General features: G+C 49.0%; 1 protein-coding gene across 1 annotated transcript in view; it reads left to right on the top strand.

The window, feature by feature from the left end:
- Positions 1-3,844: 3,844 nt before the first annotated feature.
- The window catches only part of SIM1 (SIM bHLH transcription factor 1), a 94,795-nt gene continuing 81,426 nt past the window's right edge, over positions 3,845-17,213 (top strand). The window contains exons 1-2 of the mRNA XM_053591389.1: positions 3,845-4,464; positions 14,065-14,147. Coding sequence (XP_053447364.1) covers positions 4,290-4,464; positions 14,065-14,147 — 258 coding nt within the window. The 5' untranslated portion in view covers positions 3,845-4,289. The remainder of the gene's footprint in view (positions 4,465-14,064; positions 14,148-17,213) is intronic.

The following is a 17,213-nucleotide window of genomic DNA, read 5'->3' as shown; positions in this document are numbered from 1 at the left end:
CGAAAGGGGCGGGCTGGATGAAGACAGCCTCCTGGGTCGCCCCGTAGGTGAAAGGGACTCTCAAGGAAACAATCTTGTTATCACTCTAGACTTCCCTTCTCGGTGAGGGAAGGAGAGAGATGTTTGTTTATAGATTGGCACCGGTTTTCTCCTTCCCTGGGATCGCGTTTCGGGTGCCTGAGGGCCCGGAGGGCTCAGTTTTAAGGCATTCGTGCCAGGAGGCGATGGCCTAACTCTGTAGGGATCTCTGGTGTTGGTGGGTCGCTCGTGCCCATCTCTTTCCTTCTGGGACTTTCCCCTTTATATTGACAGAGAGGTGGGTAGCATTAGTTTCTCAGCCTAATTTAAAATTTCCCATGCTAGAGGCGAACGCAAACTCTCGGAACACGTGGGAGGCACCTGAGGTTCTGGTTCACGGTTTGCTGCGCCTCTGCGAGAGCAGGGGCGCGTGGGGGTGGACAGGTGGGGTCGCCGTGAGGCTGCAAAGCTGGGTCCCTGCGCCAGGGCGGGGGAGTGAAGGAGCTGCATTCCGGCTCCAATTTAGGTTCAAAGATTAGAAAAACAGGTGTTATATCGTCACGCTAATTACTCTCTCGGCAAACGCAGTTCAGACAATTGTGTGCCGAGGACTTAGCAAAGGGCCATCACCTCATGGCTGAGCATCCACTTTGTTTATTAAACGACATCTACTCGATTCATTGACAGCCGAGCATTATTAGGACATTGGAACAGCCCGCCCACCCCTCCCAGGATATCAGTCTTTGGTGTGAGATCTTCCATACTTATTTTACCCATCTTGCTTGTGAAGGGCAAATACTGAATTTCTTCCGTTGGAAACACGCTCTGCGTGACAGGCCCGCACCCCCCCGACAACCCGGTCCCCAGGCCCCGCCGCGAACGCAGGTTTCAGACCCCAGAAAGGCGCTTCCACACCTGGTTTTTGTTCGAAGTACTGAGAGGGTTTAGGGAAATCCTAAAGTTGACCAGAATCCTTTCCAGCACACGGTAGGAATGGAAAAAGACTTCTTAACCCTAAAGTGTCATTGCCTGCCTGGCCCATTTTACACCAATCTGGCCTGCTTGGCAGGGGTGGAGGGTCACAAAAGATTCTTTCTCCTCTTCAAACGCATTACCTCTCCCCCTTCTTTAGGTATAGTAGCTAACTTGACCTTATCTGATCTTTCTGGAGTCTCCATATAAGCGAGCCACACCTCATCTTTCCTCAACTTCCCATGGATCACTTGTTAAAAGGGCACCAAGGGCGGTCAGGAGCCTCTCCGAGCCAGGTCTCTAAGAGAGTGCAATCACTGGGGAAAGGACTCCTTCTAGATCACAGACCACCAGCTGGTTTCCAGTTCTGAAACACCGACAAAATCTCTATGCTTTTCTCTGTTTCTTTCTTTCTATCCAAAACGTTCACCTTCTTGTGCCAGGTGTTGCCCAGATGTGTAAATACCTCCCCCCGCCTCCAGCTCTCGCTGTCCTTCCACGAGTTTACTGCCATCGGGTGGCAGGGAGGTGGCAGATGTCTGTGTTTTTAAACAAATACTCTCGAAGTTGTTCCCAGTATCAATAGAATGGCACATACTCCTCTTCAGCGTATTTATTTTCTCAGTGACAGTGAGCGCCACAAACCCGAGGAGCAGGACACCGTCCCTGGTGTTCTCACCGACTTCCATGGCAAACCAAACAACTGCCTCCAAACACATTGCCAGAATCAGGATCGCGGCCTCTGGCGGCACCAAAACCAAGCGGGGAATCTCATCCGTAGGGAGTGATTCATGAGCAGCAATAATGTCTTTGGGGACAGCTCCACTTTTTCTCATTGCTTTCTGTTGCCTTGGATGAGAGAAAGAGAAGGCGATTTGAACCAGAGGGTCCCTAAGAAACAATTTGTGAGCACTAACTTAGGAGCGTTTGTTTAAACAGGTCCTATTGGGGAATTGTGAACGTTGTGAATTCATTCACGCAGAGGGTATGGTTTATGGAATAAATAATGTTGGACTTTTGTTTCCCAAAACAAAACCCACAGTTTTTTGACACTTAAGGGATCGCTGTGAACAATCCGACTATGTATCAACCACTCTAACTCTGGCTTGAAATGTAACCTCTTTCCCCAAGTGTCCACTCGCTGCTCCTCACAGGAAATCTCCCTGGCAGAGCCTTCCACGGTGAACAAATCAGCCCCGAAACTCGACCCATTTTGGCAAAGACTCTCTTCTTTGAGATTAAATTAAAGAGAGGTATCGTATTTATTTCCTCTGTCCCCAAATACCGTGTCACTGTGCTTTCAGAGAAATGTGTGAGAGATAAATAAAGCCTACTACCCGCCTTGCTCACACCAGGGTCCCCGCGACCTGCTGGCAGAGGAGGACTTTGGGCGAACGCGGCCTGCAGTCTAGGTGACTCCTGCCAGGCTCGCTGGGGCCCCAGCCTGCCAGCCCGACCTCCCCGGCCCGGGGACCGCAGTCCACTGCCTCCGGGCGTCTCCCGCACTGCAGAGCGGGCGCGCTGGACTGAGTGCTCAGCCACCCAACCCCAAAGAACCCGCACAGCTCCAGCAAGGCGGCAGAGGAAAGCAGCGGCGGCGGCAGCCAGGCAGCGCCGACCCCAGCACCCGGGTCTCTTTAGGAGCGCAGCGGCCACGCGGGTAGCGCGGCCTTGAGCAGGGAGCGGGGACGCGCGGGGGGCCGTGCGGTGCAAACTCGCGTCACTCAACCCGATTGACCAATGAGCGTCGCGTGGCGGGTCGCTCCGGGCCAATGGAAGGCGAGGAGGCTTATGAGTGGCATCGAGAGAGGGCGGGAGAGACCTAGCCCGGGAGTGAAGTTGAAGCTAAATCCTGTAAGCTGTAAAGAAGTTAAAGGGGGTGGGGTGGGGGGGGCGTTTTCGTCTTCTAGTGGGGCTAATACTGTACTGGCTTTGTAGCAGCTACCGAGGAGGGAGATTCTAAACCCAAGCCCTCATCCTCATTTCTGCCACGCACCCCTCCCCCAATTCATGACCAAGAAAAGGGAGCCCGGGAATGCTCCGCTCCCGTCTGCCGGTGGGAAGCCGAGAGGCCGGCGGAGCTGCGGGGTGGCTCCATAGGCTTGAGTCCAATTAAGAGATGGGCGCCTCAGCACCCTTTGCCGCCTGCGGGGACTGAAGGTAGGTGAGGCAGAAGACGCCCCTCGCCAGCCCAGCGGCGCCTGCAGCCCTGCGGCGGAGGGGAGAGGCCCGGGACGCTTCCCACCCTTGGCGCCTGCGAGGGGCTGTTGCGAGGGTGCCACCTGTTAACCTGGCACTGCCCTGCCCCGCGTGTTGCCGCCCCTGCTGGGTCGCCTTGGGAGTCCCGAGGGACTTGATGTGTAAGTGCCACTTCCTGAGGACTCCCTCAGACTTGAGATTCGAGTTAAAAAGGTAGCCAAGCTCCAGATCTGCCAGGCTCGGGGGCGGAAGGGCGCCCGCAGCACTGTGGAGGAATCCGAGGTGCGGAAGCCTGTTCTCCTGCGACGCGCGCGGGCCGAGCGCGGGAGCCAGCACCGGCGGCCCGAGGTCTCCCGAGGGTCTCCACAAATCAGTGTTTTGTGGTTTGGGCAACTTCCCAGGGGCTGGACACTGTGGCTAGCACGAGCCAGGGAATGCGAGCATTATTCGCAGGGGGTTTAATCTCGCTGCTGATTTCTCCAAATCTTAAAAATCAAACAACAACAACAACAACAACAAAACACCAAGCCCGGCAAGGAACGCTGAGGCGCGCCGAGGCCCTTCCCAGGAGTTTTTTGGAACTGGAACGAATGTGTGAGCGATTGTGGAGGCGCAGGTCTCTTACACTCTGATGCTGTTGTCTTCGCAGTGGCCTGAGGGAGTTGTCCCGGATACCTGTTCTTTCCGAAGGGGCTCTGAGCCACCTCAAATGCCACGAGACTGAAGAGCAGACGTCGGAGATTATTATGTCGATTTTCAGAGAACCCGGGTTCACCGCATGGAATAGAAGGAAAGGCTGAGTCCTCAGGGATCCTGCCGGCATTTGATACCAGGGAGACCCCAGGATTGTCCGAATTGCGTTGGACCAGCAGTTGTCCCATACTTACATCCTGCATTTTCAAAGAAAATATCTTCCGTTTGCTGTACTGGTCTTTAATGCCATCAATAATACATTCTCCCCGGTGCAGAGACTTCAGCCTCTTTTTTCAAAGTATGTTTTATGTTTTTGCCAAATATGATCTCTAATTGAAAGTTTATTTTTTGGTTTTGGATGAATCTGTGGAGCTTACGCTGTAAGAAAAAAGGGGGAACAAGACACAATGAAAGAAAAGTCCAAAAATGCTGCTCGGACTAGGAGGGAGAAAGAAAACAGTGAATTTTATGAACTGGCTAAATTACTGCCTTTGCCCTCGGCTATCACCTCGCAGCTGGACAAAGCATCCATAATCAGACTTACGACCAGCTATCTCAAAATGAGAGTGGTGTTCCCAGAAGGTAAGTTACTTTGCCCAGATGGAATTTCAAAGGCAGGTTTGCCAGGCACTGGGTGTAAACCAGTGAGCAGACAGGAGCAGACATACCTATATATATATACTCTCTGCAAAGGGAAGTTTAGTCTGGCTGCTTGACTAAGGTCTTCGCTGAACTCAGAATTCCTGTTGCCTTTTTGAGGATCCCTCTACTTCCCCAGTAATACTTTCTCTTCAGTTCATCAGATATGTTTGGTTGGGACGCAGCCCAACAGTCCTTTTGTCAACACTTCAGATACTGGGCTCAATCGAAAGTACTACTAATCCAAACATGACTTTCTTTTTTACTCCTCTTGTCAGAACTGTATCCAGTAGAGAGCAGGAGCACTGCCAAATTCTGTATTTTTGCTCAATATAGATAGATCCATGTACTATCTAGCTAAGCCAGATAATAATCTCCCTATATGTGTATAATTCTGCAAATGAGGAGCAGGCATATTCATGAACAAATATGTCCTGAATTTATTCTGTTTTTTTGACTACTTAGAGCAAATTTATTCTGAATTTTCAAGACATTCATAGATTCTGAAAATAACTCTGGATCTTAGTGATTTGGCAACTTCAGCTTGGATACTATCTGTTAAGATAATAGCCTAGCCCCCAAATACATAAGATTGAATTAAGATGCCTAGCCTTCTTAGAAAATACCTTCTGGGCAACAGGTTGAGCAACGGATCATGGGAAGAAAATTGTCTTACAAGGCCTAGAAGTTAGACTAGCTGAGCTGTTGACATGATTTAAAACTTGTATTTAGATTATCAAGATTCATTGTGTGAGGACAGAGCAGCCTTCTTGGAACACTGTCCTATATAAAGCCATTTATAATCAGTAGAAAAAGAACATTTGTCTCTTCCATTTATCCATTCTTTTATTTACTTGCATCCAAATAACATAAACTTTTAAAAATATTTTGGTTATGTCTTTGCTAGGGAAGAGGATTTGGAGATGTAAAAGAGAGATTGCAATATAAGCAAACAAACAAAAATCCAAGAGAAAGAACTCTATTTAGGATGCGTTTCTTATTTGAACCCTAGAGGTTTACTTTGTTGTAGATTTTAGATATTTAGGGTTAATTGTTTTCTTTTAAATAAACAAAGGGGGAGGAAATAGTCATTATTTGATTTGGAATTTTTGCTGGTTGCTTGAGCTCCCCGTAAAAGTTATCATCCAAGTCAAAATCTTGCAAAACATGCTCCAAATTAGTCAGAGGCACTGAAGGAAAATTTTAAAATTATAGTTCAGTTCTGTTCTCAAACTATAAATCTTATAGTCCTTCCCTCTTAAAGCGGTTCCTTGAATAGTTCCCCGGAAACCACCCCATAGAGGAGAGCCTAAAGTACCTGAAAAGTTTTACTTTATTCTTTTTTTTTTTTTTTAGAAGGAGAAGAAAAGGAAGGGGTACTTATATCGTAAAACCCACGTTTCTCATTCAAACTGTGCTGAGAATTGCTGGTGGGAAAATTACCATTTTGCCACACTGCCTTCTAGTTAAAAAAAAAGAGAGCTCGTTGTCTTTTATACTGTCAGCGCCTACTTTATAAAAATAAAGCTTTTGCGAACTCCGCTGGCGGTGCTGTTCCTAACAGGATTATTAGCAGTGATTTGTCAGCCCCTGCAGTCTCAGTGGGTTCCCTTTCTGCGTGATTTCTAGCTGGTCTCGTCAATTATCGGTGCCGATGTTGCTCGCTGTTTGATCAGAAGCAGCATATGGTGCTGCTTGCGGGGCAGCGAGTAATCGCCTAATCGCCGGAGAGGAAGAATAGCCGGCCAGGCCGGCGTGCTGGGGCAGGCGGGGAGCGGGGCCGGACGGCCCGGGGAGTCGAGGGCCAAGGACTCTCTGCTTCCTGCAGACCTGGGGCAGGCCCGGCTACCAGCACATAGTTTTTGTTTTGTTTTTGTTTTTAAAAGAGCAAGCTTTTTTTGTTGTTGTTTAATTAGGGATAACTCTACAAATTATAGAAAGCATTATGCAGAAACAAAAAGGAAACTCTCACAGTCAACTTCTCATTATTTTTTAAAAGCGAGCTGATGGGCAGCACCTGTGGCTCAATGAGTAGGGCGCCGACCCCATATACCGAGGGTGGCATGTTCAAACCCAGCCCGGCCAAACTGCAACAAAAAAATAGCCGGGCGTTGTGGCGGGCGCCTGTAGTCCCAGCTACTGGGACTGAGGCAAGAGAATCACCTAAGCCCAGGAGCTGGGGGTTGCTGTGAGCTGTGATGTCACAGCTCTCTACCAAGGGCCATAAAGTGAGACTCTGTCTCTACAAAAAAAAAATAGTGAGCTGATGAGGAGTCCCGCAGGAGTCCCCTTGCTGGCCAGGCCCTTCCCCTCTGGCTACTCTTAAGGGGACTGTGCTTTCTGCAGTCCCCCTCATCTTACTCCTGAGCCTGGACCCCTGTCCTCTCCCTCACTCTGTGGGTGAGTGTGAGTTCATGGGGAGGAAGGGGTGGATGATGTGTGAACTCTAGGCACATCATTTATTTCTCCAGCTACTGTTGAGCTCATAACTCACCCACAGCCTCCAGTGAGTTAGGGTCATCCAAACAGCTTGCTTCTGGGGATGAGGTTTTAATTTTGACAGTAGATAAGCTTCAAAAACACAAAACCTTAAATGCAGACCTTCAAAATAAAAACAAAACAAAACCACAAAAGCTTTCGAAGGAGTAAAAATAGTCACGAACTGCAGAACCAGGCACAACCTGCAGGGGGTGCCAAATGTGGGTTCAGTGAGAACTGAGGGCAGAGGGTAGGCAAGATTGGGGTCCCAGACAGTGGGGAAACTAAGCATTTTACAAGAGTGTAATCTTTTACAGTGATGATAAATGGAATTTGTTTGAAGCTGAAATGCATCTTTACATCTATCTTTAAGCCATCCTAGCACATAGGAGTTTCTCAATACAATTTTAAGATAAAAATAGCAATTTCACCATGGTAAACATTGTACTACAGGTAGTGTACGGATTTTGTTAAGTTAATCTAAAATAATTATTAATCTGGTGACTTAGCTATAGGCATAACAATACTGTAAAATGTTACTTCTTTTGCTCATATCACATTTTTTTCTATAAAACCCTGTAATGCCATAAAGATTATAAGTTGAATGAAGAAACAAAAAAACTTCCATACTTTTATTTGGAAAAAGCAAAAAAACTTAAAATACAGGTCATCCCCCTCCCTTCATGTGCTGAATACCTTTTTTTTCTTTCTCCTCAGGCCTAGTAGTTTCCTGTCTGGGGGCAAGTTTCAGCTTTTATTTACCTAAATTGATAAAATTGAACTGTTGAGGTAAAAATGAGAGGGGATGGAGGAGAGGAAGACAAAGAGGAGAAAATGAGAGAGAGAGAATATAGAGTAAGGAGATATGGATACTAGAATAATTAATAATAGATCATTAAATTGGAGATCTCATAGGAAAAAAGAAACTCAGAGAAGATCTCTGTACAATCATTAAAACTTTATATTTTCCTATTGGTAACCTATTCTATTCTCATTATCCTTACAAAGAAAAAAGTGAAGCATAGAGAAAGGTGTAAATCTTTAGTCTATCAAAGTCAGAAAGACAAGATAAAAAAAGAGATTATATGACTGTGTGCATAATGGGACAAATTCAACTAAAATGAAATATATATTTATTATCCAATTGTGATGCAGTTTTAGCTAGGGGATGTAGTGGCTTGCAGAATAAACTCTGAAAGGATCAAGGCATGTTTTCAATCTGCAGCTATTCAGAATCTTAGTAACATCACACTATCATTTCATTGTAAAGATGTCCTGGGAATATAAAAGTAATCACAGAGTAGAAATTAGTAACTGCTCAGGAAGGAGAGTCTCTACAAAGGAAAAAGATGATTAAACACAGCTCCACAGACCATTTCTATAACATTCACCTTAAGATTGAAATCCTTCATGGTGTTATATATTTTTTGAGGCCAAGGACTGAAAGAGAAAAAGAGGCCCCATTTCCCACGTGGGTCGGTGATTTAAGGCTGTTTTTCTTGCTTCTTGGGGAAATGATTGAGCATTAGGTTTCCATGTTTATTTTCTTACAGAAGTTTTTCTCATTTAAAAGCCTTTAAGCGCAGTTTATGCTCCACGCTGTGTTTCTCTGTTTAATTCCAGTTTTGATGTTGACTTAAAATGTGGAGTGCAGAACTAAACTCCGTGCAGAGCATTTGCAAGGTAGATTTATGTGCTAGAAATTGTAGATCAGATCAATGAAAAAGAATACTCTTTTCTTTAAAGAGAGGGATCACTAATAAAAATAGTAACAACAAACAACGGAAAGCAGGTATCATAAGCTGTGGTGGATGCTTTCAAGTGGGGTGCAATTGCCTACCTGAAGCTAAAACTGGGCTACAAGAGGACAAACCTGAGTTTTAGAGGAATTGTTCCTGAGTTTTAGAGGAATCGTTTTTTCAGTTCTGGGGGATTTTGGTGCTTTGAGCTTTTACAGACACATAATGGGAGCCCATGGATTCTTGCTGGGTTTCTCGGAGAGGTCAAGTATTTCTCAAGAAAAATGAGGTTTGAACCCCACTAGCATCTAATGATTTTAGTGGACCACTCATTGCCAGCCTCTGATCTGTAAATTTTTTAATTTTGTGTAGAGAGGGGAACCTCAGTTATTTAGGAATGGCCTGCTACTCTGAAAATGGTAAAACAGGGTGCACGGGGGAGAAAACTCTCTTGCCCAGGTAGCCCTGGGAGGGAGGCTTCGCTCAACTTAGGTGGCTAAGGGCTGACCAGGGGACAGCTATCATGTGGAGGTTTCCCACGCGACTCCTGCACCGCCTGAAGCCGTGGGCGGCCAGGTCCGCGGGTATTTTCCATCCTCTGACCGCGGGGGCTGCAGCCAAAGGCCCAGCTCCTGGCCTCTGCGCAGTCTCATGGCTCCCTAGGCCGGGCTAGGGCTCTGCCCAGAGCAGAAGCGCTGCTGGTGTGGGTGCTGCCTCTCCACTGCCCCGAGGACAAGCGGCCATCTGAACCTTAAAGTCAAGGTCCAGTCTAGTTCACGGGAGGGCAGGCTCGGTGCGGCACTAGGGGTCCTTGTGCTAAGTAGAACCGGAGCGGGATTTGCGCCTGCCTTGGCCTCTAGTGTGCTGGCATCACCAACGCCGGGAGCGTTCGAGGGCCTGGGGTCCCGATGAGACAACGCTAGACGCTTTTTCAACTGCGGTACAGGACGCTCTTGATAAGCCCGCCTGCATTTTCGCCCCCAGCTTTAGTCTGGGCTTGGATGATGCCTGTTCTCCCCAGATTTCTGCAGCGTCTGTCCATCCACTGCGGGCTCGGGCGCGGCGCCCGCAGCCGGCTGGGCCCGAAGGCTCAGTCCCGACCCAGAAGCGCACATTCTAGAACCAGAGCACAAGTGTGGAGAGAGAGAGGGTCACATTGTAACCACTGATCTCCACTCCAGAGTTACACTCTCAGTAAACTCCCGGGGCGCGGTGTCTCCGGCCCGCAGGCGGAAGGCAGGGAAGGACCGGGCGCTCCCACTGGAGGGTCAGGCTGCCATGCGGAGCCAGGCCCCGCAGGCGCGCTCTCAGATGCCCTCGGTAGCTCAGTCACACCCGCCCGGCGGCCAGAGAGGTCCCCGGGCAGGGCGGGCACCAGTGCTCAAGATGGGGCGGGTGCGCCTTGGTGTGTGAGGCTGCCTCTCGCAAGTGACTGCTTCAGGAGCTTGGGCCCAGATGGTAGCACCTATTCTCGGTCTATTTTCTTTTCCTCCCTGACACCCCAGCCGCGCAGGTATCCGGAGCTTAAATGCTAAGGCCACTTTGTGCCTCGGCCTGGGGGAAGGGCTGGAAGCTGCGCAGTTAGCGAGGATGCGCAGGCCCGGCGGGATACTCAGACACCGAGTTCTCAAGATTACTCCCCTGGGTCAGCCTCCCCTACACCCTCCGCCCGCGAGACACATGCGTGGCAGACACACGCCCCCCCGGACTTAGGAGATGGGCCTGGGAACCAAGATCACCAAGTTGTGGTTAGGTCCTGGAGCAGCTCCTCCGCCCTCCACCCCACATTGCTTAAAAGGCAGATCGCAATCTATCCGGGAGATGAAGGTTCCCGGGAAGGACTACAAAGAGGACACATTGCTATTGAGATGTAGTGTTTATTTATCGAAAGAAAGAAAGAGAAAAAGAACAGTAGAGCAAGCTTTTCCCGCCCTTCTCTTCCTGCCTGAGTGAAGGCGGTGACGATGACGCTGGGTCTGTAATCTATATTTTGTCAAGGGTATGAAATTCATTCCGAAGGAAAAGCTCGATCAATTTATTTTTGCTGGCTGCAATAACACAGCTGGATGATGCTTTGAGCTCACGCTAGCCTGGGGCTCATCATTCATTCGCCAAGAACGGGCCTAAATGGTGCCTGTGGGATTAGGTCAATTTTAGTGGATCTACTTCGCCTCATTTGGTTACTAATTGGTTTCTTGTTTTATAAATCGAAATCTCATTTTCAGGAAATTACAAAACCCGTGCAGTCAGTCCATTGAGGTAATCCTTGGGTCAGGGGGTATTTAAATGGAAATGGCTCCACCGCGCACTGAGGGTAAAGCAACAGTGAAACTTGCCCGGGTTTTCACATGAAATGTGAGCTAGCCCTTTAGATCCATAATAGATACATCCCTTCTAATGCTACTTATGTAAATATGATAAACCAGACTTTAAGGGAAGAGGGGGACCTGGGAGAAGCAAAATTTATCTGCTAAGGTTAATGTGGCATATCTTGGAAATCTTCCAAAATAGATTATGTTTTCCTTTGTCTTCGGCCACTTTAGCTGAGGAAAATCCTTTTGTCTAAAACCCGATTTAGTTATTGCCTCCCTCACAGAGCTCATTTTCTCCTTTGCAAAACCCTGTTCCCTCGGCCCCACCGAATTACAAGAGAATCTTTAGATCTTGTTCCCACTGTAATCCCGCCGCAAAGGAAGCCGGTTTCCTCCTCATTTTAAACAGACAATCAAAGGATTTGCGAATTTTCTGCGGTAGGTCAAGTGCAGAAACGAAATCTCAGCTTACCCCCTAGCCAACTGAAATTGGGTGTGCCGAAGCGTCACTGAAAACGGGAGGTGAGGGGGTCCAGGAAGAGGGGTCCCCAGCCCACTTGGAGACTTTCGGAGGGGGGAGCCCTTCAACTAGGGTTTAGGGAGGTGCCCTCGACACCCTGAAGGACGAGCTCAGACCTGGTGTTAGATCTGGGATCCAGACAGGTAGACGCGCGCAGCCAGTTGCTTACAAAACATTAACCCAGACACAGCGTATGATTGAGATTTCGACCAGGGACATGAAGAGAAGGCAATGCTCCGTGCAAGCACAAGGTTCCTTAAAAGTGGGGCAGGGCGGGCAGGAGAGGGCGAGGGAGGCCCCTGTTAACCTGTGCCTGGACGGGCTGTTTATTAACCTGTGGGGAAGCCTCATTTTCCCTCGTAGGCGCATACTAATGAGGCGGCGACCGAGACCACAAACCAGCAAGTCTGACGCCCTGAGTTCGGAACCAGTATTTAACCCCAGCCCAACCTGGGGAGTTTCAGAGCTTTTGCGTTGCAAGGCCGCTCCGGGGCGTCTTCGGCAGCTTTGGGAGACCCTCAACATTTTAGATTTAAAGATACTTGTTGGCCCCCAACGCAAGCCTCGCACCCTTTCGGGAGCTGCCCGAGGTGTGTCTTCGGGTCACCCCTCAGCTTTGGCCCGCTCCGGGCTCGCCCCAATGCCCTGGCCTTCTCTCCCCCCCATCCCCCGCCACGTTTTCCGTTTCTGCCTTTCGCAGACCCAAGGGCGGGCGCCACCAGCGTCCCGGGCTCTCCCGCCGGGCCCTTTCCCCTATAGCCTCTGCAGTGAACCCGTCCAGCCACACCTTCAGGGTGCTTATGTCTGAGCTGGGAAACAACAACAAACAAACAAACAAAAAAAACTTCGTAGTTTTCCGTAAATCAGAGGAGGATAAATTGGCTGACACAGGAAGAGCAGAGGAAAGGTGACAAGGCGAAGGGGAGTGTACAGGTAGCTGCGGCAGGAGCCCTCCCAGAAGGACCGCAGGGACCAGGGCAGCGGAGTCACGTTGGGGACGGAAACTGGGGCCTGCTGAAGAGTCAGGAGGGGTTGACCCGGCGCGAGGGGGTAGAGGAGTCCCGGGTGCGGGCGGGGAGATCAGTGTTTGCAGAGCGGCGGGGAAATCGTTAGATTTATTTAGACGTGCAGACACCCAGAAAAACCGGATTCCAGCTCTCGGAGGCTCTGGGTTCCTCATCGCTTCGGTTTCCACGCGCTTGCGTAGGAAGCAGCTCCTCGCCAACACCTTTTAAAAGTCCAACTCCACGTTTTATACTGACAGATCTTCCCCAAACCCACAGTACGTACGATGCGAGTGTGTTCATCATTTCGCACTTCATGGTGATTTGCCCTTTAACTCAATAAATCACCTCATTTTCGAGGGAGAGGGGTAATGTTAAATTTTGTTTAATGATATAACGATAACATGATTTAACTACCTAGTTAAAATAATTCTAGCGGCAGCGCTATTAAAAGGTATCACCTATAAATAGTTTAAGATAGATCTCCTCAAGTTTATTCTTTTTTTTTTTAATTTTCTTTTTGCAAACAGGTACTCTAGCAGATGCCATATTAATTTCAAAACAATCAGCCACAAGGCCTTGAGCGTTTTGTGTTTTAGGTATCCTAGGGGAAGTGGTCTGTGGCACAGCCTCAAAACATCTTGCCGTGGCAACATTAAGGAGGGAAAAGACTGTCTTTGTTAATAGAAAACGGTATCTGGAAGCAGAAAAGTCGAATGATTACGTCCAGAAGGGAACGAATATATTGCTACGAAGTTGTTAGCACCTCAAAGTAACTGAGTTCAGAAAAGCCTGTGCAGTTCTTTTTGGGGGAGAAGGAGGGACAAGGTGTGTGTAAGGCGGGGGCTTAGGAGGGGAAAGGAAGGAAGGAGGGTGGCGCAGGGATGCTTAAGCTTCGGGCTGGAAATCCTCCTCCAGCTAACATTTTTCCGAAGAGGATTAAAGTCAAAAGCCAAAGGGAGGAGAACGGCTGGAAGGCCGGCAGCCAATCAGGAAGCCCGCCGGGAACCGGTGGGACCGGGCGGGTCTTCCCGGGTGGCTCCCGGCGGGCAGCGGCTCTGAGCGTTCGCTGGGTGTGCGGACCAGCCGGGACTCGGGAAAAGGATCCTAAGGAAAACTTGGGGAGGGAAGGAAAGTGTCTCTCATCTCATAAACACGCTAGGATCTACCCAAGAGTCCTCGCTGGGTCGTGGTGTTGGGAGCTTCTCCCTGAGATCCTGCGGGGGCGCAGACTTCCCGGAGAAACCCAGTTGGCTCCGGGGGAGGGAGTTTAACCTTGGCGGGGGCAGAGAGGGCGGGGCTGACTCCGCACTGTCCCCTCCGCACCGTCAGGGTCGGCGGGTGGGAAAGGGTGGGGGCAGGCAGGGGGCGCCCGGAAATCGGGAGTCCGCGCTCACGCAGGCGTGCGCGGGGCACAGTTGCGGGACTAGTAGCTCGTCGCCAGCTGGGTCGGGGTTCCGTAGCTAAAGGACGTCTCTGTGTCTCCACAGGGCTCGGAGAGGCTTGGGGCCACTCGAGTAGGACCAGCCCCCTGGACAACGTTGGCAGAGAACTGGGCTCCCATTTGCTCCAGGTACAGGCGCTGTTTCCCGGCGGCGGAGGGCCTGGGTGTCTGGCTCTGCATAGGGCTTCCAGTTTCTAAAAAAAAAAAAAAAAGGAAAAAAAGGAAGGGGGTGTGTGGGATCCAGCCTGGACCTAGTCACCTCACAGCCCAATGGCTCCTACAAAGTTAAACCTTTAACTCTTCACTTCCCTGGGTGCAGACGACAGCCTCAAGAAGACAAGAGGGCGGCTAGGTGACAACCAACACGACACGTGGCGTTCGGAAGGTGGCCCTGCAAGGCCCTAACAGGGCTGCTGGACCAGGGGAGGGGGGCGCCATTTGTCCCCATGGTGGGGGGGGGGGACTAGAATGCTCATGGTCAGGCCACAGAGCTATCCTGAATGAAGGATTTACAAAGGGGATAACAAGAATCTGGTAGAAATGGCAGTCAGTTCTTTAAGACCACACATTCCGGACCCAGCTGTGTCTGCAACTCCTTTCATCTCTCTACAGTGTGGGTTCCCTCCTCGCTCCCCGGAGCTCTAAGCCCAGGCGTGTACAGACCCCTGGGTACGCACGTACACACCCCTGGGTAATAAGTTTGACCTATGTGAGGCGCCCATTAACTTGCTGTTTGTAGTACTCACCGTTTTAAATTGCCCGTTGCCCCGCTTAAGCCACAGAACAAATATTTTAAATTGCAAAACTCCCGGTGGCATTTTTAAGTTTGACACTTGTCCCCCACCCGGAATTCTATTATTTATTCAAGTTCTCTGGGAGCTCCTAGTGTGGGAGCCTGGAACCTAAGCAGCATCAGAGGAATCTAAGCTGGTTCTCACCACCACCCACCCCAGGGTTGGCACGAATGGCATCTCTTGGCAGGAGCTCCTGTCCCACCACTACCCTGACACTCTCTCCCTTCCAGACACCAAAAAGATTTTAGTTTCACAGAGCAAAGTAAGGGTTTGGGCCAGCATTCCTTCACTGACCTGGCCCCAACCTCTGAATTTCTCTAGAAAAGTGTTACCTTTCTTTTCTGAGAATCTTCTAATCTTTTCCTATTCCAAACCAAATCATTCAGAAATATAAATAAGACAACAAAACTCAAACTCTCTCTCACCCCTTCTATCTCTTGCCCAGTCTCTTTCTTCTTCACCCAGTTTTTGGCCGGAGTTAGATCGCAATGTCAATAGCTTACTTCCCTCTGCATTCACTCTCTCATCCCTGCAGCCTAGTATTTCTCCCACCAGTGGTGCTCCACACAGGCCCTACCACATTCTGACAGCCTGAATTAGATGCTTATCTCTTCTGAGCTGATCCATTCCACAAATATAGGCGGGTCAATTGCCAGCCAGCCAGGAATCCTTGCCCTTATAGAGTTTAGATTCTAAGGAGAACAGCCTTAGACTCGAGCGCCACATAGTCTATCAGGTGATACTGGTGTCTGGAGAAAAATAAGAAGGGAAAGGAGAACTAGTGGAGAGGCCCTCACTAAGGTGACATTTGGGCAAAGAGCTGAGAGAGGTGATACTGATAACTTGATGCTCTTCCCCTTTCTCAGTTTCTAAAGTCACATTATTTCCCAGATTCTTCTCCCTCTCTGCCTGTTCCTTTTTGATTTTCCCATCTCTTGGGTGGTCTAAAAAGACCGTTATTTCCCCAAGTTTCTAGCTCTGTTTCTCTTCTCACAGCTTCAAGGCCTCCTGGGTGATCTTGGCCATCACTAGTGGTGACCCCAGCTAGTTTCTCCAATGTAGATTCACCTTTTGAGCTGCAGTCCTTTATTTCCTATTGCCAATTGTAGGCATATGAGGGGAATATGCATGCAACCAAAGTTTAGTATCTCTAAAACAAGAATGCATTATCAACTTCCTCCACATTTTCACTCATACAAAACTCTCAGTGTGCTTTCCTGAATTTTCATTCTTGGTTAATTATGTCACCATTTGCCCAACACCCTCCCTGAAACCTTGAGGTCAACCTCCATTTTTGTCTTTGTTACCCATTAGTATGCAGCCCAGGCCAGAACCATCTTTACCTTAGACTCTTCCCACTTTTCTATCCACCAGTGACATCTAGTTTCAGGCTTGACCCTGAAGTTACCCTCTCTTATCTTCTCATCCCCACGCCTTCTTCCTGGAGGTCACTGTCTGTAGTCTACCTACCAGGAAAAAAAAAAAAAAAAGACAAAACAAAACACATCTAAGAGTGTTATTCTCCTGCTTAAGAGCCACTGTTGTAACCCTAATGCCTACAGGAGCCATTCCAGATTCCTCAGATTGACATTCCAGACTCAGAAAATCCATTGTGGGTGTTGTTCCTTAGCTCCATCTCTTGTACATCAGGCTCATCATCTCAGAACACAGTAGATCTGTCCTCTCCTCAGTCTCTGCCTTTGCCACACCATCCTTCTGCCTAGAATAAGTGGCTCGTTCTTCCATCTCCAGTCCAGGTTTCCTATTAAAGCTTCCATTCAAACAGCAGTTCCTCTAAGCATACAGCATTATTTGGACAGAGTTTTGTTTTGTCACCCTGGCTAGAAGGATGTCATCATAGTTTACCACAACCTCAAACTCCTGGGCTCAAGCAATCCTCCTGCCTCAGCCTCCCAAGAAGCTGGGACTATAGGCATGTACCACCATGCTCAGCAAATTTTCTCTACTTTTAGTAGAGATGGGATCTAACTCTTGCTCAGACTGGTCTCACACTTCTGACTTCAAGTGACTCCCCTCCAGGCCTTCCCAAAAGCTAGGATTACAGGCAGGGGACACTGAGCCAGCAACTGCCTGTACCCAGCCAATAAGGCCTCTTTGATTCCACCTCAGGCCTCTGGTTGCTCAGCCTCATCTATTCAGCAGTGCCTATTCAGTTGTGTGTCATTATATCTATCTCGGTCACTTGCCCCTTACTCCTTCAGAACAAGGTCTGACTCATCTTGCCTGAACTGAGGCCTTTCATAGAGATAGAGAGACAGTGACAGTCTTAGACTTTCCCTCATGGAGAGCCTGTCAGTCTGACATGTCAGACTTAAACACATGTACACATATGTACTACAGCACTCCTCTGTGGACTTGCTGCTTGTAAAGCCTCTCATCT

This window comes from Nycticebus coucang, chromosome 5, assembly GCF_027406575.1.
Source record: "Nycticebus coucang isolate mNycCou1 chromosome 5, mNycCou1.pri, whole genome shotgun sequence".
In the NCBI taxonomy this organism is placed as follows: Eukaryota; Metazoa; Chordata; class Mammalia; order Primates; family Lorisidae; genus Nycticebus; species Nycticebus coucang.
The sequence above is the reverse complement of the archived record's forward strand: the minus strand, read 5'-3'. Positions and strand labels throughout refer to the sequence as shown.